The 27016-nt window shown below is 49.0% G+C and overlaps 2 protein-coding genes across 3 annotated transcripts in view; both read left to right on the forward strand.

Annotated features, from left to right (window-relative positions):
- Positions 1–2535, forward strand: part of LOC144151535 (uncharacterized) — a 37872-nt gene extending 35337 nt beyond the window's left edge. The window contains exon 8 of the mRNA XM_077682625.1: positions 1958–2535. Coding sequence (XP_077538751.1) covers positions 1958–2080 — 123 coding nt within the window. The 3' untranslated portion in view covers positions 2081–2535. The remainder of the gene's footprint in view (positions 1–1957) is intronic.
- A 5219-nt stretch (positions 2536–7754) lies between these two features.
- LOC144153574 (sphingomyelin phosphodiesterase-like) overlaps positions 7755–27016 on the forward strand; it is a 197259-nt gene continuing 177997 nt past the window's right edge. The window contains exon 1 of one of the 2 annotated variants that reach the window (XM_077685199.1): positions 7755–7955. The gene's annotated coding sequence lies outside the window, so the exon portion shown is untranslated. The remainder of the gene's footprint in view (positions 7956–27016) is intronic. The other variant, XM_077685196.1, reaches the window with a different exon arrangement.

Here is a 27016-nt window from a genome sequence, read left to right on the forward strand (position 1 = left end):
CCCATATCAGTGTACAATAATTTAGGTATGATTGAAATAAGTCATAGTAAATTTGAAGTTTTACTTTAGTTGGCAGCAAATTACGACAACGCGAGATTATTCCAGTTGTAACAGAAACCTTTTTGCACAGGTAGTTTACATGAGTATCCCACGTTAGACCAGAGGAGAAGTGCACACCGAGGATTTTATGGCTGTCAACAAAGTCTATTTTTTTATCGTCTATGTAAAGGTTGTGTTCAACCGAACAAGGTTTGTTTTTTTGCGCGAAATATAATTGCTTTGGTTTTCGTAAAATTAATACCGATGCGGTTTGATTCCATGGTGATTCCATGTGGGGTCAGAGTGCAAGTTAAGGCCCGTCTACTTGTGCTCAACAGATGTGGTTTTTAATAAGTAAGAAGTTTGAATGCAAGATGCGTGGTTTGTAAAGGACACAATTTTATAGTTTTGGAATTGTTTGTCGACATGAACCAAGTAGAACACCAAGTAGATATTGAGTCAGGGTCAGTTTGGAGGGCTTGTTGGTCAGTGAAGCAGGTCATTTTACAATAAACAACACAGCCATCGGCAAAAAGCTTGATTCTTGACAAAATGCTCTTTGGTAAGTCATCGACAAAAATTAGAAAAGGTGCCCTGGACGCTGCCTTGTGGAATGACAAAGTGTACTTGACCGAAAGAAAAATTAGCGTTATTAGCTGAAGTGAATAAAACCCTAGATGACAGGAAGACTTCAACCCATGCGATTACAAGAGGGTGGATATTAAGTTGTCTAAGTTTCATAAGCAATCTGTGGTGAGCTACACTGTCAAAAGCTTAAAGGGACCCTGCAACACATACCATCGACTACTAGGAATGTATTTTGGGGTAAAGTCTATTGTCTCATCACTCTCCTGCCGCAAGAATTATGAAAATCCGTTCGCTATCACCGAAACGACGCGTGATGAGGAATCACGCATGATCGTTCCCTCTCAACTCGACTGCGGACAACGCGAAGAAAGCTGCGCGCTCTCTCCCGGAGAGGGGTGCGGCTCGCGGCGTTCTCTTCCGCGGCCTTCGATATAACGCAGGCCTACGGCCGGGGAGTTTTCTCCTTTTCTCCGCAACGTGGAGTGGTCTATTTCCGGTCTGGTGCCACAAAAAAGCAGGCATTGGTGCCTGCTTGCAAGCAAGCGCTCTGGCCAGTAGGGCGTTTTTTGAAGAAATAAACGTTTGTTGTCGAGTTGTCTGGTTGAAAGGGAAGTACTGAGCTCATCACGAGGTTCGCACACAGCACTGACAACGGCGTATCGTCACAGGAAATGCGAGAAACTAGCCGCGAAGTTGACCAGTGAAAGCCAATCGGGCAGCCATGGCCTCAATAGGGAGTTTTAGTATAGCGTTTTAGCTGTAGCGTTAATGTTTTGCGGGCCGCAATCGCGAACGGATAGCGCCTCGTTATGCTACGGTTAGCGTGCCCGCTAACGCTATGGGCGCGCTAAAGTGGTGCTTTCCGCTATACTAAAACTCTCTAATGACGTCGTTTAGGCCATACCATGGGTGCACAATGAGGAGAACTGAAGAGAGCGCGGTTGGTTTTTCCGCGTCTTTCACAGCGATTTGCGCGCTCACCGCTTCACGTGCACGTGTAATATTTGGCAGTGTAAGCTAAGCGTCGCTAAATAAGTAAGCTAAATTTGCTAGTGCACTTCTGCTAGTGTAAGCTAAGCGTCGCGCAGGTTTACTTGCACTGCTCAATGAGTGTTGCAGGGTCCCTTTAAGAAAAATCTACAAATATTGAGTCGATTTGAAGCCAAGCGGTAACGGATGAGTGAAGGGTCGTTCATAATTGCAACAAGCTGTGTGTCCCGTGAGTACCCTTTCCTAAAGCCATGTTGGTATTTAAAGATAAAATTATTCGGGTGTGTTGGCGCATTCGGGAAATCGATTCAAATTAAATGTGCATTTTCTCTGACGCCAGACGTACCTGCTTCGCCCACCCAAGTGCCTGGAAAAAGAACTCACGACGCCTGGGACACGATTCTCGTCTCTGCATGTTTACCTGGTCAGCAAACCATGGGAAGTGACCTGCACGCATGACTGATGCATTCTGAGACACCTTTGTTGCCGAATTCTCACAATATCCCACCCGCTGTGCGAGATACAGTGCCTTCTCAGATTACTGTTTATCAAGGCTTGACTCACGCCAAAAGACGGAAGTTAATCAGAGTGCCCCTCCACGTCACCTTAAGTTCTCTGCTTCATTGAAAAAACACGTTTCGCCGGCTAACATTCTGCGATGATACAACTGCTAACATACGCTGAAAATAATTAAGTGTGGCTGAGTTCTTTTTTGGTGAAAGAAGAACAACATTATTTTCCTATACAAATATTCAAAGATGCGCAATTAGGTTACCAGGAACACTGAAATCATGGGGGAAGCATGATCATAAAATTCCCCGATAATACGTTGTCTCGAATTCCATTTTTGGAGCATGTTTTGTGAGACACAATAAAATGTTATGTACACTTCTGTTGACCGCTAATACTGTTGAATCTTTCATTGGTTGCACCGCCGCACTCAGTGGTATCCTGGACAATGACATGAAGGGGAAGCAATAAGAATCCCTGGATTTCGAGTTTTGTTTCTCAAGTAATGTTATGAGGCAGGGCGGCGTGATTACCTTTAGTGCTTAGCGCAGATTATAAGCACTTATATTCTCAGGCCTCTGACAGGTATTCCGTTTACCGCTGAGCTAGCAATGGCTCTTTCCCGGGCTCGTGTCATATCCTGCAGCATTTATTCCATTGAGAACAATTCAAACGTACAGAATTGTTCTCATTTGTCTCATTTGTCCTGTCTCATGCAAGTCTCATGCAAGTCTCCTTTGTCCTGTGACAAATGAGACTTGCATCAGTACGGAAGAGTCGGGGTCAAAAATTATTTCAATAAGCGAAGCAGAATTAAGGGCCAGAAATAAGCGGATTTGCAGCCTTAATCCGAACGCAACCAGCCACCAAGTTAAACGTTATAATCACCCATAAGGCAAGCGGGTAGCGTGAATTTCGTAAGTGAACTGAGTTGCGGCACGCCAAGTTAAAGTGCTGCTAAGTGTAACATGGGCCAAAAAATCACGTGTGAAGGACAAAAATGAGTTTGATACCGTTTTTAGCGTCAATTTCGAACTAAAGCCACGCTGTGTGCCTTTGCAAACACACTAGCTACGTGCACGGAACCCAAGGGCCTCAGCAATTTAGGATGCACCTTTGCTTCATAAAAAAGAATTAAATGGCCTTAAAAAGGGAGCTGCAAACTAGGGCCTACGTGTAGATCAACGTCACTACGGCAAAGTATTTGTTTGCAACCTTCATGTAACATTTCCTGTTTATGAAACGTTTACGGACAAATTTAATTAAAAAGCAGCTGGTTTTTAAACTGAAATAGAAACCAGACTACTTTCTTTACAGAAAAAGCAAAGTGCATGCTAAGCTGGATTGCTAAGGAGCCTGGTAAGTAAACTAGCACTGGAGGGCTATCACAGCGTACGAACAAACATTAGGAGGAGGGCCTTTTGGTGCGTTAGCTGGGGCTACAGTATAATCCGCGCATTCCGAATTTTCTTTCTCAAATAAAGTCAAGAGGCAGGCAGGCGTCATATACCAGACAACAAAAAAAAAATGTCCATTTGGGGCGCACTTCAATAGACCTTATGAAAAGAAGACCGTAATAGGAAAACATATGTGACTGCATCATTATGACAACCAACCTACTGGCTTCCTGTTCGTATTCCGGCGGTGAGACCATTTTTACAGAATATTTTTCGCCAACCTTTACATTTAAGACGAACTGATCTGCTGAAATTCATTGTTGTAAAGAGTAGCTCATGTATGGGTACACGCCAAGTGCAACAAAAACCTTGCATGGCACCCGCCGCGGTGGCTCAGTGGCTAAGGCGTTGCGCTGCTGAGCACGAGGTCGCGGGTTCGATTCCCGGCCGCGGGGGCCGCTTTTCTGATGGAGGCGAAAAGCAAAAACGCCCGTGTGTACGAGATTTCGACGCACGTTAAAGATCCCCAGGTGGTCAAAATTAATCCGGAGCCCTCCACTACGGCGCGCCACATCGCCTGCGTTGCGCCGGCGCGTTAAACCCTACAATCAATCAATCAAAAACCTTGCATGGCAAGCTTTAAAGGGTCAGCTTAACCATAAATTGTTCTTAGAGTGGTCAAAATTTTGTGTATCAGGCTAATGAGTATGCATACAGGAAAATATTGAGACAAGGAAGGAGTAAAGGAAGAAAGCACCGCGCCTGTTCACACGAAAACAAAGTTCACCAGTAGAGGACACCTTGGTAGGAGGTAGTGTGGCGTTAAGCAGGCCCGCATGCCAGCGAAGTGTCATAAAAGAGCGTTGCCGCAGCGATAAATGACAAATACTGATACATTTAGGGTGCAGGGAGCTCGAAAACGGCACACTTCTTCCAAAATACGATATTCGTTCATATAAACCGTTTCGCCATTCTTATACGCGAATACGTGATAATGTGCGGTCACTTTTCCAACGAGTACTGCCACTCACAATTTGCGCATTAAAACAGCCTGTATGATGGCAGCCGTAGCAAGCAAGCCCGTGATGTACAGGCGAGAAAACATTTGTCATAACTACGATTTGAACTTCAAGTAGTTACATCTGAGAACTGCCAAACATACTCGTTACAAACATGTTGGAAACAGGAAGGGTGGGCTTCAACTTCACAACACCGCCGTAGTTTTTTTTCAAATCTCGCTCGGCTGAGGCAGGATGAGGCTGCAAGTACGAAAGCTGTGTTTAAAGCAAGCGTTGTACCGTCTGCACATCAGAAACTACACCTGGATACCGCGGTAATCCCTGATCCTTCCATCGTATCGCGCAGCGGTGGTAAAGTCCGTCCGCTTTGATGTGACGACGTTACCGGCACCAATTCCGACTCAAAATGCTTCGAGCGCGAAATAACATTCACCGCGAGTGGGCGCAGTTGTCCCTTTATGAATTGTGACACTGCATTACGTCGCCTGACGTCCATCCAAATCGTATTCCCAAATCAACTCGCCAACGGGGAGTTAACTCCACGGTGACTAATAGCAGCAGTGCAGTGACAAAATATTCCCGAAGCTAAATGCAAGCGCTCATTACAAGTGGTTATGCGTATGAGCGGATAGCGCAAGCGGCAACCACCCGCGAGCGGGCGGCTCCTTCGACGAATAGCCGACAGCCAGTATACAAGCGCAAGAGTGGCGCTCACTGTAGTCAGCCCAAAACCTCGCACGAGTGCACTCACCACTCACGAGTGGTGAGTTGCGCCCACACTCATGGTGGTTAGCGGGGCACGTCACTCGCGGGTTGTGAGTGCGGCTCACCACTCATGAGTGGCGCCGGGGCTTACCACTCGCTAGTAATAAACGGGCTCATTACTCGCGAGTGGCGAGCCCCGCTAACTACTTATGAGTGGGAGCGCCAGTCACCACTGGCGAGTGTTTGTGCCCTCACCCCTCGTGAGTGTTAGTGCACTCACCACTCTCGAGGGGCCAGTGGCACTCACTCATGAGTGGTTAGTGGGGCTCGCCACTCTCGGGTTGTGAGCGGGGCTCAGTACTCGTGAGTAGCGCCCGGGGCTCACCTCTCACCAGAGCCGTTCAAAGCATTGAATGACTCTGCTAGTACACTCGCGAGGGGTAAGTGCACTAACACTGGCGAGTGGCAACTGGCGCTCACACTTGTAGTGTGAGCGGGGATCACCGCTTGTGGCGCTCACATTCACTCACACTCGTACTCGCCAGCCCGAAACGATGGCGAGGCTCACTCACGACTCACTCGCGAGTGGTGAGTGAACGGTGTCCGAGTGCACTCGCGAGCGAGCCTGCCGACCTATGATTTTGGATGAGGTAAAGCGCCAGTGCTCTGAGTGAAGATCTTGCGTGCTGCCAGCGGGGAAATCAGGGAACTTGGCTTGCAGCAAATACACTAAAGCCATGAAATTAACTTCTTTCTGGTATCGTCTTCAACGCCAACTGACCTTTAAAGGTAATGACATGCCCTTTACCAAGCTAAAATGACAATTACTCTTCTTATTACCTTTGCTCTTATGGCCGTTATAATCTACAGTGCGTCTACTGACCCTCTCTGCAATAAGCTATCAAGCCCATTTTAAAGACAATTTTACATATGGGCAGAAGATATGCCGTAGGGAAGGAGTGTCATGCGGGAGAATATTACGGTCAGTTGCTTTAATTTTACTCTCGCTCTGCAGGCTGCTGTTTTTTTTACTTGGCGTTGGCAGTATTGTTCGGTATTAGGAAACTTCAAATCGTTAGGAGGGTGTTTTGTTTTTAAAAGACTCCACGATGGCTTGTTCATAATGAATTTCCAGCTTCAGTTACTGTGGGTGAAGGTGCAAACATGCCTCCTAAACAAGTTACATTGGTACGACCACATGAGCTAATATTAAGTTCTTCTGTACACTGTGCTTGTTCGCTTAGTGCTACGTTCAACACCTGTTTTTGGTAAATGGCAAGTTAGCGCTAAGTTCCTTATGCCGGCTTTTGTCGACACAGCTTGCAAAAGTATACCTTGGCACTATAAAACAGAAGCACGAATTTGACCTTGCTAAAAAAACTGAAGAAGAATAAGTCGTTTTGAGAAATTCCTAGACAATTGTGCCCCTGAGAATGTGGTTTTGGTAAATAAACGTAGGACATTAGGTGATATTGTTGGGTATTTTTGTCTACTCGCATCTTTGTATGTGTTATGTTTGTGGTCTACCTGCAATAAAGCCTGAAAGAGTCTTGCGCTTCTGCAATAATTTTTTTGGAAACTTCCCTTTTCCACTGTTAACGGTTAAACACTAAGAGCGACCTCACCCATTCGTGAGACCAAATGGCTGACACATAAACGATGAACAAAAAATTAAAGCCGTTCCTTGTCAATGTGAAAGCTGGAGGAAGTGCACAGGAAAGATCCGCCATAATGGGCTGTAGCGCCGTTATCCGCTGTTACCAACCAATGCAATTCAAATTTCCCGCCTTCGCAGTGCTCGCACGCCCCTGCCTGAAACGGCCTCAGCAGGAGTTCTGTTCTTTTTGTGCTTGCTTTCTTCCCGCACGTGCCGGCATTGCACTGCCACTTTTATTCGCTTACTATCGTGAAAAACAACCCAACAAGCGTTCCTAACTAAATGAACGCGGGCGCTGCCGGTTAATTACGTATGTTTTGCCTCAAATATACCTGGAGTTTTCTTTGCGCTAAGCAACGGGGAGAAGTATGACAAGCGCCAGCGGTTCACGAGTTTCGAACGCCTATGACTATATATACCGCCTGACTTTCGAAGCCTCTGGGTTACGCCGCGACGACAGCCGTTACGACGGAACGCCGTGTGGCTCTACTTGGTTCCAGCTAAGCTAGGTTCAGCGAGTGAGCTACGACGACAAGGCGAGCCCTTCAAGTGCTCTGCGCTTAAAAGGGCATCACCGGGGTGCGTCCGATGTCCCCTGGTGGTAGTGTATACAGAGACCGCCGCATCTGTACAAAAATCGGGCAACAGAGAGCGACATAAAGGTAAGAAAGAAGAGGGAGGCTTCGTCAGTTGTTTACATACCTGGGCGCTGACACGTGAGGTTAAAACTGAAAGGTGATAGTTTGCCGAGGTTGTGCCTGCAAACTATGCAGGATGTGCTTTTCTGCTGCGTGACAGCTTCACGTTCCGCGTGCTGCGCACGTTGCAGCTGCTCGTCGGACCAAGATTCCAGCTTTGGTAAACACGACATAGCCGCAAAACGTTCGCTCACCGAATCCCCTTTCTTGTAGGTAAACGAACGCTTGTTGTAGTTCTCGTGCCAGAAAAGGCTAGCGTGTCACTATATCAGGAAAAGAAGACCAGGAAGAGTGACCGATCGAAGACAAACTTAATCTTTCAAGTTTTTCGCTGTGCATCACGTGTGAACGGGTGAGTGACGGGCAGTGATGTTCCCGAAAGTACATTGCATTTTCTTGTGATCAAGTGTGAGAGTGGAACGCTAATCCGACTATGCGGTAAAGCTTGTTCGTCCAGCTGCAAGTGGTCTTGAGGAAGCGTTCAGTTCAACTTAGCTTATTGTAACAGATAATGTATGCCCGTTTCCTACTTCGAAAGTACAATCTGTTTCAACTTTTAGCCCAGACCACAATTTAATTAGCTCGTGATTTAATTGAAGTGCTTCGTTTCTTAAAGCGAAAGCTTTCTTAGTGTCGTGCCCAAAACCTAATGCATTTCCCCATAGACAGGTTGGTCTACCGAAAAGCTTTGATATTGGATTGGAAAAAAACTTATTGTGCCTGAAGATGAAGTACAAGTTAGGACTTCATGCTTGGTCAGTGTCGCCCTCGCTGCCGCCACCAGGGTTAGAGGCCCTACGCCCGTTGCCGGGCTGCGAAGACTCCTGCCTGGCCAACTGCACGATTACCCGCTGGACGGCCTCGAGTTGGAGGTCTTGGTTGACGAATCGCTTTGCCTCTTCAAAGGCAGGCAAAAGTCTCCCTGACTTAGAATCTTCCGGGAAGTTGAGGCAGTCCCACACGATGTGCTCGAAAGTCGCGGGGGCTTTGCGACACACCCTGCGTACCGTCGAGGTGTGCCCCCGGGAAAATCTTGTGCATGAAAGCCGGGCTGATGACCGTTCTTATTTGGAGCTGCCTATATATGGCTGCCTGCTCCCTTCTCAGCCCTTTACAGGGCGCCGGGAGCACACGTCTGGCGAGCCGATAGGCCTTGAAAAGATATCTGGACACATGCCACGTGCGTGAAACCCGGCTTCCATTGTGTCAAAAGGGTTACTTGAAAGTCGCGAAAAAGTCACGGTTCAAGAAAAGGCAATACGCTCATATATCGCGAAGAAGTAAGATAGTATACCTTTATGTGATAAAACACGTATCGGTGTACATTTTGATCATTCGTAGATGCGTTTACTTAGTGGGAGAAAAATCTTAGCATGGGTTTGTTCTTCGTTGGCGGTTCGGGTCTTTGAAGATTTGACGATCGATTGGACATGCTTTCTATAGATTGGACGAATCTTTCGCGCTTCTATCAACTTTTTTCAGGAAGGGATGGCACATTTTCTTATTCTTTAGGTTGTCGATTATATTTGGTGATGTTTTTGGGCCAGGCACGCTGAATTTCTGGCCATCCGAGTAAAGAAATGCTTTGGTATTAGCAAAAGATAATTTTTAAGCATATTGAGGTAATCGTGATATCCCAAAAATCTGATAACAACAGCACAATGTCTTAAGCGGCAGGAATTAAATGGGCCAGGAAGAGAAAATCGAAATGTTTAATGGTTCATTCAAAATACCGCTTTGTCCAAATAACTGTGATGCAAATTTTACAGCAAAATCTAAAAATTAAGGGAAGCTCGCATTTACGTGCAAGACTTGAATCGTGAAGCTGTTGAAGGTGAGCATTGTCGGACACGTAGTTAAGCTTCAGTACCATTGTTTATTGCAGAGATGGCAAAAATACTTTTGAAATGTTTTTCCTAGAATTTTCTAAAATGTAATTAAATTACATTAGAAATTACAGGTGACCGAAAGTAGTGACATTACATTACCATTACTTTACAAAAGTAATGAAATTACTTTGAAATTACTAAAACAAAAATTCATCACTCATACACTACCAACTCATATACATATACACTGCAATCTCAAAAATATTTGTTTATACACCAACTTATGTACAGTTTATTTACAGCGCTATACATTGATATGTTAGATGTCTTCCTCAGAAGGAGCCAAGATTCACATTGGGCATCGGAAAGGCGTCCCCGTTTGTACGACGGAGTGTCTTTTGCCTCGCTAAAAAGATGCACCGCTGGCGCGGATGAGGGCAGGGTTGTGTTGAACATAATTCGGAACTTTTTCGCTTTCGGGCACCCTTCGAATGCTCCTGCATTTCCGGAACGCATGGATAGGGAATGAAGAGGCACGAGAAAGCAGGCGCAGCTCTCATCGAAGCGTTGTTTCCTTGGCGTTCGTAGAGTTCCAATGCTCAGAGTCTTTCTGGGCATTGGAACTCTACTTGGTCAACTTTTCTTGGTTAACTTTTTCTGCCTTAAGAGAAGCGGAAAGGCTATATCGTAGTCAAAAGTAATTGGCAAAGTATTGAGTAACTTTTATGAAATTACTGTCCTGAAGTAATTCATTACATTACTAAATTACCAACACCCAAAAGTAATTCATCACATTACTCATTACAGCAAAAATTAATTTAATTGCTGTAATTAAATTACTGTAATTTCATTACTGCCAAGTCTGGTTTATTTGTATCATTAAGGTGCTAGTGTGGACACTCTAAGTGATAAGTGTGGACACTGTAAATGATAACCCAACAACAGCATCATGGAGTCAGCAGCGGCTACTGGAGAAGCAGCTTGTAGGAAGCAAACTGGAAAACTAACTAGGCAAACAAAGGAACTTATTTCGCAGCGCCAGAAGATGATATTGTCGAGTACGGTGGATCAAACTGAACTAGCGGAGCTGTCAAAATTGATAAACAAAAGTAAAACAAATGGCATTCGTGCGTACAACATGGCGGCTATCGAGGAAACTTTAGAAAGAGGAGGAAGCTTGAAGGCAACAAGGAGGAAGCTGGCTATTGGCAGTCACAGAATGTACGCACTTAGAGATGAACGGGGTAACGTTACGCGCAATATGGAAGAGATAATAAAAATCGCAGAACTGTTCTACACCAGGCTACACGCCAGGGACGCTGGAGCGAGACGAAGTACCGAGCCTACAAGCGTTGCTTGCGATGTTCCACCAGTAACGAAAGAGGAAGTAGAAAAGGCACTTAAGGTGCAGGCGACGACGGCATAACCATAGTCTTTCTAAAAGAGGTTGGAGATATAATTCTAGAAAAGCTTGTTGCACTATTCTAAGTATGTTTAAGGTCTTTAAAAGTACGAAAAGCCTGAAAAAACGCCAACATAGTTTCAATTCACTAGAAGGGAGATAACAAAGATCTTAAGAACTACAGACCCATCAGCCTTCTGTCGGTTGTATACAAGCTATTTACCAAGATAGTACTTCGCCGCATAACCGCCAGCCTAGACTTCCAACAACCCATGGAACAGTCTTGGTTCAGAAAAGGATACTCTAAAATGGATCACATCCATGTCATCAACCAAGTAATAGAAAAATGCGCAGAGTATAATAAACCACTTTGCATGATATTTATAGACTATGAAAAAGCGTTCGATTTAGTAAACACCGCCGCAGTGATGGACGCCTTAAAGGACTAAGGAATAAACAAGACCTACCTACGACTCCTAGACGACATATATGAGGAATGCACCGGCAGAATTACACTTCACAAGCAAAGTGATAAATTCCCGATCCGAAGGGGAGTGCGACAACGAGATACCACCTCACCAAAATTATTCACAGCATGTCTGGAGAGTGTATTCAGGAGGCTTGACTGGGAAAATGTAGTCTTATGGATAAACGGCGAATACGTGAGCCATTTAAGGTTTGCAGATGACATAGTCTTGATTAGTGAATCTACAGAGCAACTCCAAAACATGATTGAGGAACTAAAATCACAGAGCTTCACTGTGGGGCTAAAGATAAACATGAATAAAACTTAAGTGATAATAAATAAACATGCTGACCGCTCCTTTTTTAGACTAGGCTTACACTGGGCTTACACATGGAACAAGTACAAGAATATAACGACCTTGGCCAGATGGTCAGTGCGGACCCAAACCACGAGAAAGAAATCAGGCGCAGAATACGACTGGGATGGGGTGCATTCGGCAAGCACTCGCAAATAATGAAAAGTAAGATGCCTCTATCCCTAAAAAGAAAGGTATTCAACCATTGCGTCCTGCCGATGTTGACACACGGAGCGGAAACTTGGCGACTTACTGAACAGTTCGACAGCAAGCTTAGGTCCGCTCAACGTGTCATGGAGAGAATAACGTTAGGAGTAACGCTTTAGGACAGAAAACGAGCTACCTGGATTAGGGAGCAAACTCGGATATGTGATATCATAGTCCAGGTTAAGAAAAAGAAATGGACTTGGGCTGGCCATGTAGTACGACGAACGGACAACAGGTGGACCCCAAGGACAACAGAATGGACACCGCGAGACCGGACTAGAAGAAGAGCAAAGCCATTAACTCGATGGAGAGATGAAATAAGAGAATTCGGAGGCAAGGAATGGACACGGGCAGCACAGGACAGAGGCGGGTGGAGGTCGATGGGCGAGGCCTTCGTCCTGCAGTGGACCCAAATAGGCTAACGTTGTTGATGATGATGATGGTGAATCATCATGTGCATCGATGATGTCGTCGTCTTCTTCGCGGCGAGTGGCGAATGCAAAGCCATCCTGAGCGTTGCAGACTTCAACCAGCTCAACTGGCGAAGCTTGCAGTGTGTCGCGAAAGGCTTGAACGTTCTCCATAACGGACTTTTGAGGGTAAGTTGCGCTTGTTAAGAACACTGAGACGGACACAGGAAAAAAACGTAGACTTTCACGAAAAGACGGCGCACTAGCAACTGATTTGACCCGCCGCGGTGGCTCAGTGGCTAAGGCGTTGCGCTGCTGAGCACAAGGTTGCGGGTTCGATTCCCGGCCGCGGCGGCCGCTTTTCTGATGGAGGCGAAAAGCAAAAACGCCCGTGTGTACGAGATTTCGGCGCACGTTAAAGATCCCCAGGTGGTCAAAATTAATCCGGAGCCCTCCACTACGGCGCGCCTCATCGCCTGCGCTGCGTCGGTGCGTTAAACCGTGCAATCCGAAATCAGGAACTGATTTATTCGGAACAAAACACACACATATATAACAACGCAGAATGCAACAAATTCCAGAAAGATGGGAAATGGCAGTGCGACTGGTGATAAAAAGATGCATATAAAAAGATAGCGGTGGTAGAAGCCGGTCCACATGCTGTCGTTAAAAAGGTGATTCTAAAAACAGAATCTCACGCTGGGTGAGCGCAATCGGAGGGGTGCTGACGCATTCACCCTCACGTCCAGACATAATTGAAAACGCTTTGAATATCTCACGCGACATTTTGTCTTTAGCGCGGAACAAAACGTCAGCACCCCTTCGATTGCGCTCACCCAGCGTGAGATTCTGTTTTCAGTATCATCTTTTTAACGACAGCACGTGGACCGGCTTCTATACCACCGCTATCTTTTTATATGTATCTTTTTATCACCAGTCGCACTTCCATTTCCCATCTTTCTGGAATTTGTTGCATTCTGCGTTGTTATATATGCGTGTGTTTTGTTCCGAATAAATCAGTTGCTAGTGCGCCGTCTTTTCGTGAAAGTCTACGTTTTTTTCCCGTGTCCGTCTCAGTGTTCTTAAAGGGACACTGAAGTGAATTTGTCAAGCTCCCGTTTTTGCTTGCACTGCGTAGACTGGCTCAAATTAGCACACTTTTCATCGTTTATCTCAAACAAGTTTCGGTTTCGGTTCTGTGAAACATGTTTGACATCCGATGGCGTCGTTGGATGGGCATTCTCAATATCCCCGTAATCGTAGTACCACTCTTCTGCCATGTTGTCGGCTGTAAAATACATAAGATAAGCCTCCCAGGACGGCTTGGAATCGTAGAAATCACTAGACGAGGCCTACGCAGTGGATGAACGCCCTCCGCGTCCCCGCAGACGCTCGAATGCATGCGCTTTTCCCCCATATTTGGAGCTTTCATCACTCATGCCTGTGTCGTAAAAAGCGTGTTCGCACCAGGCCAAGGGTCTGTTGATTCTGGCCTGTGCCCACTGGCCGCAAGCAGTCGGTGCTTATGGCAACAGCACGCCAACGAGAACTCGCTAGCGCGCCAAAGCCAGCCTGCGCGAGTTCTGTGGACTAGTTCGTAGAGCTGTGAACGTTGCGGCCCAAAAAAAAAGGTGAACTCAGTATAGAAAACACCGGCGAAAAACGAAAAAGTTAACTTATAAAAAAAAATAAAAGGCTTGTACCCGCGGGGATTCGAACTTGTCACTGGCAAAACACTTGCGATGATACACCCAGCGCTCCAGACCACTCGGCCACGGACGATTTTTTTTTTCTTTATTGCCTGCTTTGGCACATACAGAACACAGACATTCATTCACAGACAGCCGTCAACCTGACTTTGGTTGACGTCATGTGTTTAAAAGTCCCTTAGGTGTACCAACGATTCCATGTCTGCAAGACATTCGGGCGGATTCGACCGCTCCGTGGCCTAGCACTCGGCCACGGACGAGAGGGGTGCCGATGCTGGAAATATAAGGTATATAATGTATAACCAGTTTACATTCTTTTAGTTTTAGTATTTGAAGCAGTTTAGGTGACTATTTGTTGTATTGCGCTCGTGCAGTAAGCGTCCCCCGAGTTTCCACAATAGCTCACGTCTAGCAATTGCATTTCTTAGACGGAAAAGCGTTCGCAGATGAGTAGTCGTGCTGCTGACCGCTGTGCTTGTTCGCCCAGCTCAAAAAAGTGCTTCCCGCACCCTAGTTTTACGCTGCACGGTAAAAATATAAGTTGATTTTATTTCCTTAGTAGCTATATTGACTTCGCTCACTCTTCTCCCCCTTCAAGAGGCCTCATATTTTCCTACTGGCGTACCAGTCAGCGAAGCGTCGCATGTCGCATGTGCGCTTCTGCAGCGCTTGTGTGAAGCGACCTTGACTTGGAGCTAGATACAGAGTACAAACAAACCAAGTAAAGAAAGGCACATTCTTCCATTCACAAACGTGTTGTGGCTTAGTTTCAACTGATCGAGCGAATTGCCACGACCCGTCGGCGGCCGGCGGACTAAACGTTGGGCCGACTGACTCGGTCGCGGAAGGTCGGCGAGCCGTGCAGTAGCGCAGCCAATTTCCAGCTCCTCTCCTGCTGACGTCACACGAAAACACCACCGAAAATGGGCGAGAGTGCAGAGAGGAGGACAGCATTTTCGAATGGATTTTTCTACTAAATAAATTCGCGTAAACGCGCTCAGAGTGGTCGAAACAGGGCCTAGGGACTCCGGACTACAATTTGCGCTCGTAATCCCGCATTGTTTACAAACCACTTCAGTGTCCCTTTAACAAGCGCAACTTACCCTCAAAAGAATGCTACACCAACTAGCCCGACATCAAGATTTACTGAACTCCATAATGGAGCTGCAGGATTTTTTTATACTTGAGCACTGAAGCACACATCACAGCGTATTAGATGCGACTGCATCTCATTCACTCGCCTTGTCCCTCCATACGGCGTTGTTGTCCGTCCACACCCCTCCCCTATTCTCCTCGCCGCGCGAGCTGCGTTCTCCGCCGCTCACCCCCTCTCCTCTGCGATAGCGAACACTCTCTCGCGAGGGGCATTGGATTGGATTCGATTGGCTTGGCTTGGCTTGGATTGGATTTGAATCGGATTGGATTTGGATTGTGTTGGATTGTGTTGCGTCATCGCCGCGCCACGTTGCGTCATAGCCGCGGCAGGGGGTTCACGGCACGTTTCACGCGATGGGAGAATCAACTTAACGGAAACAATGGAACTCCCTATGCGTCGCATCTACACAGGGGTTCCCGCGAGGGGAGGTGGGAGTAATTTTTGTACAAGTCTGGAATTGTTTATTCACATGTTTCGTCGTTGCTCTGCACTGTGCTAGTAGTAGTCACCGTCATATGCATCGATATCGTCGTTTTCCTCATTCCAAGCATTACATGCGCGGTAGCGTTTGACGACAGCGCTAGAGTATTTTTTTTCGCTAAAGCCACTGCGCGAGCCGGCGACTCGGCGGTCGCCGCGAGGCACGCGCTCGCGAGCGCTCGACATTTTCTCGCTCCTCGTGGTTTTTAGTTTTTTTGCCAATGCCACTGGTGTGTACCGGGAACGCTCGATGGCCGCCGCGAGGCACGCGCTCAAGAGCGCTCCGCATTTTACGGGCGAAGCCCCTTACGGGCTCGGGCTGTCGGCGGCGAATGTCGTTGTCGTATACCATCGTCTCATGTGGTCACGGTACTAAAACACCGTGGACACTCGTTTACGCTTCGCGCTATAACGCTTCATGCTTCAAAGACGCGACACTTTTACAGCAGAGCTCCATACCTCTCCCACAAACGGTTTTATTTCCATTGGCAAAAACGCCAAAGCGCCAAGAATGAACTTATATGCATGCTTCGCCCCTCCCCAAATTTCACGTTAGTGAAGATGGCCCGGGATTTTTTAACACGAAAGTGTTTTACGCCCGGGGTATTCACCAAGGTCTCATCGGCGTCATGTCCATCACAGTAATGTCATCACCAGAACAAGCTCCGTTGACGTGGCCCTTCCCGGAATCGAACCACGAACTATCTCGCCGAAACGGGAGGTACACAGCGCTCTGCCCACTGCGCTAAAAATTCAACCGCAAGTACGTTTACGAACGCGCCTTATATCTTTCCCACTACCTATTTTATTTAGATGATGCTGCCGCCTAGGAGAAGCGAAGCGAAGTAGTTTATCATGACGCTAATGAGCGCCGACAGTTGGCGCCTCAATGCCAGCGTCTTCGTGTACGCGGGACGCGGGTGAATTGAGGCACCCTGCGCCACCTACTGCTTTCGATTTCGGTTCGATTTCGTTCGCACGGTTTTCAAGGTGCTGTGGTTTCAGTCGGATTTACGCGATGTTCGGGGGCGTGCAATCCAGTGTCTAACGTTGATGCGTCTAACGGTGCCGTACCGACGTAATATAAATAGCGATGTGCAAGTTCATATGGGTGCACAAAAACATTTAATTGCTCCTGTGAAGGCACACCCCCTTTCGTGTTTTACCGGTTCCTATGAAAGAGGCATGAAGCACATTTTTTCTTGGTATTTTCTTCTGCAACGGCGAACTTGGGCTTGTACAACAGCTCCACCGTTAAAAAAGTTATCAATCATAGAAGTGTCATCAACGCGATTAAAATTTCTGACATGTTTTACCGGACGATCTTCAACACCGCTAAGCTCAATAGAAGACCAATAAAACGATAAAAGCCTGTGGTTGGAAATAGAAAACTCTACTTTTACTACGCCACTAGGAAACGCGTCACTCACAAAGAGCACATATAAAATGGCATTAGCACGGGTAAGTTCCACAACTAGCTGATTTAAATTCATAGCCAACTTAATTTCTGATGCTCTGTAACACTGGTGCAATAATGTCCAACTAAGTACGCTCACTGTTCTGTAACTGCAGAGTTACTGTTCTGTCCGCTGAATGTAGTGGTCAGCTTTGAAAGCCTGTGCCTACGCATTTGTCGGTAAAGTTAGGTTGGTCGTTATCCTTTATGTATGAGCGTATTTGAGTACAGCAGCGTTATCGGTTTCATAGGCTAGGTATTGGCGTATACTTAGGAACAGGCTTTTTTCTGTCAAAGCAATCTGAATATTGATAAATTGGTTACATTGACCAGTTTCGCTTGAACCTAGACAACAACGACGGGGCGTGCTACTCTTAACGCATTAGCTTATACGACTCCACTGATTAAAGATAAGAAAAAAAGCATACCTTTGAGGATCCGACAGCACATACGCGTGGCCACTGTCATGTGTCAGGGCACCCCCTGAGAGGGGGACGCATCAAAACCCCCGAAAAAACGAGAAAAAAGAATAAAGGAATGGCCATTTGAAGTGCGCACCAGGAGCGCGCCAATCAGCAAGTGCCAGCGCCGGCGCACCAAGGAATCATGGGCAAAGGTGGCAGCGCACTGGTCGGCCAATCAGGGAAGGCCACGCATGGGACAAGTGGCGAGATGACCATATAAGGACAGGGAAGAAGCAAGAAGCCAATGGGAGTGCGCCACGAGAGAGCCCAGAGGGTATAAAAGCGGAGCGCACAAAGAGAAAGGGGAGGCAAGAAACCGAAGAAACCAGGAGGCGGCCGGAGCACATGCGCTTTAACGAACGAGCCAGGGGGACGCGGCCAGGCCATCGACCACGCCATCCGAGCCTGGGCGGGAGCGGGCCGACTTCGCATCGGCACCGTCATCCTATGTGCACCACGAACCGGTGTCTTCGTGGCCCCAGCGGCATCGGTCGGGCACCAGCGGCCAACGTCCACGCTCCGTCGACGTTCGTCTCGACGGCCCCGAAAGGCGACGTTCGTGCCAAGCCTACCTGAGACCTCCAGCGGCAGCGGCTACCAGGGGGTAGCCACCGAGGAAGCGCGCCGCCGAAGGGATGACCACGCGCATCGGACGCCGGCATCAAGGACATCCAGCGGGAGCTGATACCAGGGAGTAGCCGCAGAGGAAACGTCAGGACGCGCGGAGCCCACGCCGTCCAAGGAGTGACCGCGCGCATCGAACGCCGGCACCGAAGCGAGACGTGGACGGCTACCACCGGGTCGCGGCCACGCAACGGGTGCGACACGTCAGCGCCGACGACAGCGGGGTAGGCCAGTCCACTACGGACATATTCGTAGGATACAACTAGGGAGTTGTAGTGAGAAAGAGATGAAGTAGGACTTGACGTAATGAGTGAATTTGGACTGAAGGTGTAGAACCTTATTGTAGAGTCTTTTGGGTTTTGATTTGAAGTGTATATTGAGCTGTTAAGTTAGGGGTTTATATTTGAGTTGTATGTTGGGATTGTTAGTTAGAGATGTGAGTGCGTATCATTTGTGTGCAGTTGAACCATTGTGTGCTTTCCGGTAGGGTTTTGAGTGTGCATTAAATGTGTGTTATGTCAAACTCGTCAACGGCTTCCCTGTGTCCATTGTTCCAAGCTGGTAAACACCACCCCACAATCCGTTCACGTGACAGCCACAATACCAAGACATGTGCATCCAGATACAACAGGGCCAGAAGAACTGCCACGATCGAGCCATGTCCGCCAGATATACAAATGACCCAGATACCTGTTATGTGGATGCATCCCCTTATCCGCACCATCCTGTCCATGTAACATGTGTCGTGAATTGACGGGGACAAGACATAACATCCTGCACAGTCAATACCACAGCGATTGATTCTGCCGAAGAAGCCGCCTTAGCCACGCCATCACCACTACCAAAGACCCAATCACCGTACTCACCGACTCTCAGGCAGCTTGCAGAAATTACCTATAAGGTCGCATTTATAAAACGGCACTTCATCCACTTTTAACACGACCGGGAATTCCCGAAGTTTATATATTTTGGATTCCAGAAGACGAATCTCTTGAGGGGAATGAGGCGGCTGACGCCGCTGCCCGCGCTTATATACACCGGGCCGTTTCTCTCACGGGGCAGTCACAACCTGTTCCACCGAACCCGCAAACTCTCGTGCACTACACAGACATCTTGGCGGAATACCGACACAGAAGGCGAATTTTACCCAGTCCACAGCACCAACTCAAAAGGGATGAAGCGACAACGTTCAGACGACTACAAACTACCACATATACGCACCGCACCCGTCATGCCATTTATCGAACAATCAAACCAGCTGCAACTACTGCCCAGCGCCCGGTACCCTGTACCATCAGGTGTGGGAGCGCCATAAAACATTGGACATGCGACCGATCCCCAACCCCTCCATGCAACAGTGGACGGCGCGGTTGATCAGCAAGGACCCTACGTTCCAGCTTGACTTGATGAAAAGGGCCCGCGCAGGCAGTCGCAGCCAGAGGATCCCGGACTAGGGATCCCCTCCACCGGTCGGGTGCCCTATCATCTGCACCTGTTATTCTCAATAAAGATTTTATTTATTCATTTTGCGCAAATCTGGTCTTTCTTTCAATTCCCGGGCACTCACACCAAAAGAGTGTGCTGATACACAATGTTTCCGTGTACGTCCTAAACACCATGGCGTCCCGTTGGGCCCCTTGAGGCTCTGCTGTAGTGCGGCGAGGACCTTCGTCGCTATTCTCAGGCTTTCGTGCCGCGTAACCTGCAAACGTTTAGTAAGACCGAGGCAGGCAGCATGGTATGACCACGAACTTGGTATATGTGACGCAAAGTATTCATAGTGTTCTGCGTAATACAGCCGCTCTGCCGTGTTTCCGCGAAACTTCTGTGGTCTTATACCATTGAGCCAATGTGGTGCGATAGCCGTATTTGACTTTTCAAAGGTTCATGACAGCATGTCACCAATCCTTTGTGGGTCAAATCGTTCGGGTTTCCTATTTTTGTGATACTAGACTCACCCGGTTATTGGTTCCTTTTACAGCGAACCTGTCTGTGGCTAGGTTTTGGAAAATTGTGTCCGTGGATGTTGACAATGTATTTCTGGTATGTCTAGGGCTAATTTACATAGCTGCACCTAAGTGCTAGTGTTTTGTATTTTCTTCTGGCCGGTTTTTTGCTCGTTTAGCTTGAAGTGCTTCCGGAGCGACATTTTGGCCGGTGTCTTTCATATCTAAGTACGGGCACATCACTGGCTGCTCGTTTATGCGCGCACGAAGGTGGGGTAGAGGGGGGGGGGACGTGTACGAGCAGTAGGCTTCATGCGCTGCGAGGCTCAGGTGTTCTGTGCTCCGGCGTGTAAGCTGCGCTCACCGGCATGCAAATAATGAATCTCGCTGCGGCGGCCTTGTTTCTACCTCACCTGTTCTGTACCTCCGATATTCGCCTCTCCTGCACTGTGTTGTATGTACCCTGAGGCTGGGTGCAATAGTACCCGCTGTGCATCCTTCCGTTATTTAATGAATACACAACAATACCCAAGACTTACGCATTCGCTAAGGGTATGTCATCGTGGCCGTCTTATGGATTGATGCGGCCTGTCTGCGGTCCTGCGTTGTTGAGCGGTTTGGGCTGGTGTATTGCACACACGGTAAGATGCTTACGACGCGGGAGCGAAATAGAAAGCCCCGTGTTTGTTCCCTTCACAAAACCTGGAGTCCTTTCAAGTTTCATACTGCTGATTGGCTATTACGTATGCTCAATCACAAATGACAAACAAACGTGTTTTGTTTCGTGCCCTTTTTTGTCTGCGTCCAGCTTCACTAATCACCTAGTCAGCACTCAAGAACGCCAAGGAAGCTAAAGGAAACGGAATGTACAAGTTTTCAGATTTGAAAACATTTGTCTTTTTTGAAATGTAAAAAAGAAAGTAGAGAAAAACGTACTCTCCGGGTGGGAACCGAGTCACGATTTTTCGAAAACGCGCCGGATGCCTCGCCAACTAGACTAAAGTGAAGGCTGTGCTTCCCACCCCCTCTCCTCTTCTCCCTCAAGTATTTATGTTCACCTGAGAAAATGGAACGGAAATACATAGAGAGGAAACTTGAATGGAACTGAACAAAGTGTATAAAAACAGAGGGGGTATGCGTTAAAGGGAAGCAGATAGACACCCCCCCAAACACACACACAAACACACACACACACACGCACGCACGCACGGACACGCACGCACACACACACGCACGCGCTCACACACCCACACACATACACGCACGAACGCACTCGTACACACACACGCACCCACGAACACACACATACGCACACACACACGCATGCACACACAGACACACACAGACGCACACACCAACACACATGCACACGCACACCAACACACACATGCATGCACACAGACACACACACAAACGCACACGTACGCACGCACGCACACACACACACGCAAACACACAGACACACACACACGCTCGCACACACGCACACGCACGCACACAGGCACACACACAAACACACACGCACACAAACACACGCACACACACAGACGCACACATGCACGTGCGCACACACAAACGCCCGCACTCACACAGACACATATGCATGCACGCACACACACACACATACACACGCACAAACACACACTCACACACACACGCGCGCACGTACACACATACGCACGCACACACACATGCACGCACACACACAGACACACACGCACGCGCGCAACACACGCACGCACTCACACAGATACATACGCATGCACGCACACACACACGCACGCACGCTCACCTACACACATACGCACGCACACAAACGCACGCACACGCACTCACAGACACACCCACACACACAGGCACACGCACGGGCCGCCCGCGCACGCTCACATGCACACACGCGCGCACGCACGCACACGCACGGGCGCACGCGCGTGTGTGCATGTGCGTGCGCGGGCACACGCACCCACGTACACACAGACACACACACACACACACATATAGGCAGGCATACGTACGCACACAGACATGTACTCACACAGACACACACAGTGACGCACACACGTACGCCGCACGGACACATATGCGCACGCACACACACAGACACACACGCACGCACGCGCACGCACACACACTGAGGTAGGCACGCACGCACACATACATGCACGCAGACACACACCCACACGCAGGCACACGCACGCACGCAGAGACACAAACACACACGTTCACACAAAGACACAAACGCACGCACACGCACACGCACACACACGGCCACGCACGCACACACGCACACACACGGCCACGCACGCACACACGCACACGCACGCACACACAGACACACATGCATGCATATACACACATACACGCACACACACATTCGCGCGCGCACACACACACACGCACGCACACAAACAAACACATGCACACACGCAAACACACACACACGCACAAATACACGCACACGCACGCATGCACGCGCGCACACACACATGCAGGCACGCACACGCACGCACACGCACAGACCGCGCGCGCATGCAGCACGCACACACACATACACACACTGTTGTGAATGACTTTCTCAGCGCTGGTGCCAAGGTTGTGTGTGACTCGCATTCCAGCTTGTCACTGATGTTGAGAATCAGCCATCCCGACGCTGTCTCAACTGTTGGGACTGGGCCCACTCCCCACAGCCACCACTCTTGCGACTGGCCATCCGAGCGTAGTCACCGGTGTAGCGGCGTTGCCTTGCTCCGTCCGCTATCGACGCGGCGCAGAGCAGAGCGATGAAGTTCTTGAGCCGACGAAAAGTTGAAGTAACATTTATATACAGTATGTACAAGGGTAAGCAAACGTTACATGACTCGCACAAAGGCGACAGCACCTCTCCACTCGGTGCCTCCGAAATGTTCCGCCGAAGACTGCCGCCGGAGAGTGCTGCCGAGGAATGCCGACGATACGTGATCCGGGCGGGTTTTTATACCCCCGGAATTCCGTTGTGGCCCCGAGAAGTTGAATCGCTCCAATCAGGTTTCTCGCTGGCTGCAGTTTGAAATCCGACGAATGGTAGCGAAGCGGTTGAGTCAGCCGAGCCGCCAACATGGGAAAAGGAAGGGCGACGCCCACGTTGTCTTCGCTAGGTCGCCTCCAGGCGAGTCGCAGCATTTCAGTTACCGGTCAATTCACCCGATGCATGATTCGGCCGAGCCGCCGCAACGCAAGGATGAGGCGACTCTGCGGCGCTGCATGTTTCAGCTGGTTTCAGCCTGTCCGCCGCGAGCGGTTCGACTTCGGCCTGGTTTGGACGAGGCGTGAATCAGCCTCGCTGTCGGCGCGTCGCCCCGTGCAACGCATTTGGGCCGGGCGCTCTAGCACAACAGCACCCCCGCCGCCAGACAATGCGCCATGAAGACGATCTGCCTCCACGTGGTTCGGATGCTGGGCGCGCTCACTCGCCAGGATCATCCAGGCTCACCTCCAGTGATCCAGGAAATGGGCGGCTCCACCCCGCTCCTTTCATGAACAGGTACCCCCTGCCAGGTCCGGCTCACAGGTACATCGCCGTGCTGCCCAGGTGTGTCGGCCAACTGAGCCCGACTCTTCCAGTCTCGTTCCTCAGCACCGGTCGCTCATCGTTCTGAAGCTTTCAAAAAACCGGCCGACAACAAGCAACACCCAGCGCAAGCAAGCACCCTCTGTCTTCCGTCAGAACGCCAGACTCCAAAACGTGATAACTCTCCTAGCTAGGTGTCTATCCCCAATTTGGACCCTCTGCACCAAGAGGCCCATGCGGGACGCAAGACTCTTAAAAGAACTCCCACTATGTGTCAAAGATTACACACGATCTGAAAGGATGATAACTAAAGTTGATTACTTGAAATCACGCGGTGCGGAAATAATCAAGTGAGGCAGCAGATGAGGGCAATTATTCTGCTCCAATATTCCTGCTACGCTAAAAGCTGTTTACGAAGACACGGAACGAAAGTCACGGGGAGGACGAAGGCAGCCCTGCTTAGAACACATGGCTTAGTGCGTCTGCGTTAGCGCTACCGGTTACATAGCCCGCAAAATTCTGCACTGCCCACACGAAGCAGCCTCATTCATTTTTGGATGTACTGTAAGACTCTTCCCTTCAAGTTAGCTTGCGGCTGAAGTACAAAACTGGTCGTTCCCGGCCGTTCGCATCCTCTTGGCATAGTACAGCTCCCATGCCACGATCGCTCGCATCCCACTGAATAACGACGCCTTTGGAAAAGTCGGGGACCATTAGAACTGGCTCCTCTCTCAAAGCTCGTTTCAGTGTTTGAAACGCGTCCTCCTTCTTTCTGTCCCATTCCACCTATACTGGCTCTGTCGTTCTAAGAGTGTCAGTTAAAGGACTAGCAAGTGTGGAGTAATCGTTCACATAAGTCTAGCCCTAACCAGTCAAACCTAAATAAGTCCTGATCTCGGACTTAGTAGTTGGTCAGCGATAGTTCACGACTGCGACTACCTTGATTTCGGACGGTCTGCGTCGGCCGCGCTGCCACAACCTGCCTTAGTTACTTCAACTTCGGAGAAACCTCTGTGACACTTGACTGAGTGATAGGCCTGCTTCTTTGAGCCTGCTCAGCACGACTCTAAGTGCTCACGTGTTCCTACCTTGTGCTAGAAAGCTACACGCAGACGCACACACACGCAGACGCGCGCGCGCACACACACACACACACACACACACGCACGTACACACACACGCACGGACACACAGAAGCACACACACACGCGCGGACACACGCACAGACACAAACACACACACACACACAAAAACACGCACACGCACACATGCACACACACACAGGCACGCAGCACACACACGCGCGCACACACACACGTACACCCACACGCACGGACATACAGAAGCATACACACACGCACGCTCGCACACAAACACACACACGCACACACAGATACACAAACACACACACGCACAAAAACACGCGCACGCACACATGCACACAGACGCACGCACACGCACACACACACGCAGATACACGCACACATGCACACACACGCACGCACGCACACGCACACGCACACGCACAGACACACAAACACACACACGCACAAAAACATGCGCACGCACACATGCACACACACGCGCACTCACGCACACACACACGCACACGCAGAAAGACACACGCAGACACACACATGCCGACACACACAGACAAAAACACACACACGCAGAAAAACGCGCACGCACACATGCACACAAACGCGCGCGCACACACACACGCACACGCAGACACACACACGCCCACACGCCCACACACACAAGCACACACACGCACGCACGCACACTCGCATGCACACACACGCCCACGCAGGCGGGCGCACACACACGCACGCTCGCACAGAAACACACGCACACGCAGACACGCACGCACACACGCACAGACACACAAGCACACAGACACACAAAAACACGCGCACGCACACATGCACACAAACACAGACGCACACACGCGCACTCACACACACATGCACGCATACACAGGCAGACAGTTACACGCACATGCACGCGCACATACACGCACGCGCACCCACACGCGCATGCCCGCGCGCACACACGCGCACATACACACAGGCGACGGCAAAAACTAGATACAATTCTGGCGCATTCAATATCCGGCTATGTCCTAATAAAATTTGTGTAATATTAAAGCAGATGCAGTGGTGCCGGTTTGCCAGTTACTTTCCGCCCATCCATTATGTTGTCCTAGAGGCTACGTAAAGCAACCATGAAGGATCATGGCTGTTTGTTGGACATACTTTGCCCCGCCTCTTTTCTTGTTAAAATTGCAGTCGCATCTCTGAAATCGTCCATCAACCCTTCGCCTCCTGTATTTTACAATGCCAAACGCATCGCGCGCTTCCCTATGGGAGTGAGTGGTACGCTGCAGTGCCCACATGTCGTAAGGTGGGGCCCCGATCTGAACCGGGGTCACCCAACCGTAACTGAATTCGAGAGAGGCTTGTGCCTGTTTGCCAAGGCAACCAATGTTTGAGATTGCCAGGTAATGGCGCTCTCGCCAGCGTTAGAAAACTAACGCGGCGGACCACGTTTCGCCAACGTTGCTGCTTTCCACCACGCGTCGCCCAAGATGAACCGGTCACATGACTAAAGCGCTGGGAAGGCTAGCAATTGGGGCAGAGTGGCCGGAGTAGAAGGAGAGGGCTTGGTCAATGGTTCGGGCTGATGCGTTTGACATTGTAAAAATACAGGATGTGATGATCAACCTCAGCGTTAAACCCCTAGAATTAGGCCTGCATACCGGCGAGTTACCTGCGTACGTTAGCCGATGACGTGTTTTAATACGCCAGTGGCCTACTTTTTCATCAGTTGTAGCAGAAAAACGAAATCTCACAGCATCCACGTAAATGCTGCTTCCATTGTTCGGCCACCTATGACTATTTGTCAGCAGTTACTTCCTCGGGGATGTCAGCCAAAATTTTGTTAACAGGGAACTTTAGTTAACGTTCCTGGAATGCGTTTTGAGATAGCTATTACGGATGTGCGCGTCACCATGAATACGTCTCCATTCTCTGCGACCACCCCCCTCATTGGTTTCACCATAGGCGCAGATTTTTCATTTTTTCAGGGGGGGGGGGGGGGGGGCTGGACCTTTCTTGACTTGCATTCTGTGGTGATGAGTACCCATCATACATACATACATACATACATACATACATACATACATACATACATACATACATACATACATACATGCTCCTAGTGCGCTTGTCCTCCTATGGTAAGAATTCGCTCCAATTCAGTGATGCAGTAAGCTTTTAACCCCAATAAAATTGAAATGAAACGCTAGGAGCAACTCTAAAGAAAGTCAACTGGTAATGGCACTATGGGGGGTGAAGGGG

This window comes from Haemaphysalis longicornis, unplaced genomic scaffold, assembly GCF_048455015.1.
Source record: "Haemaphysalis longicornis isolate Haplotype H1 unplaced genomic scaffold, Haemaphysalis longicornis Haplotype H1 scaffold_9, whole genome shotgun sequence".
Lineage (NCBI taxonomy): Eukaryota > Metazoa > Arthropoda > Arachnida > Ixodida > Ixodidae > Haemaphysalis > Haemaphysalis longicornis.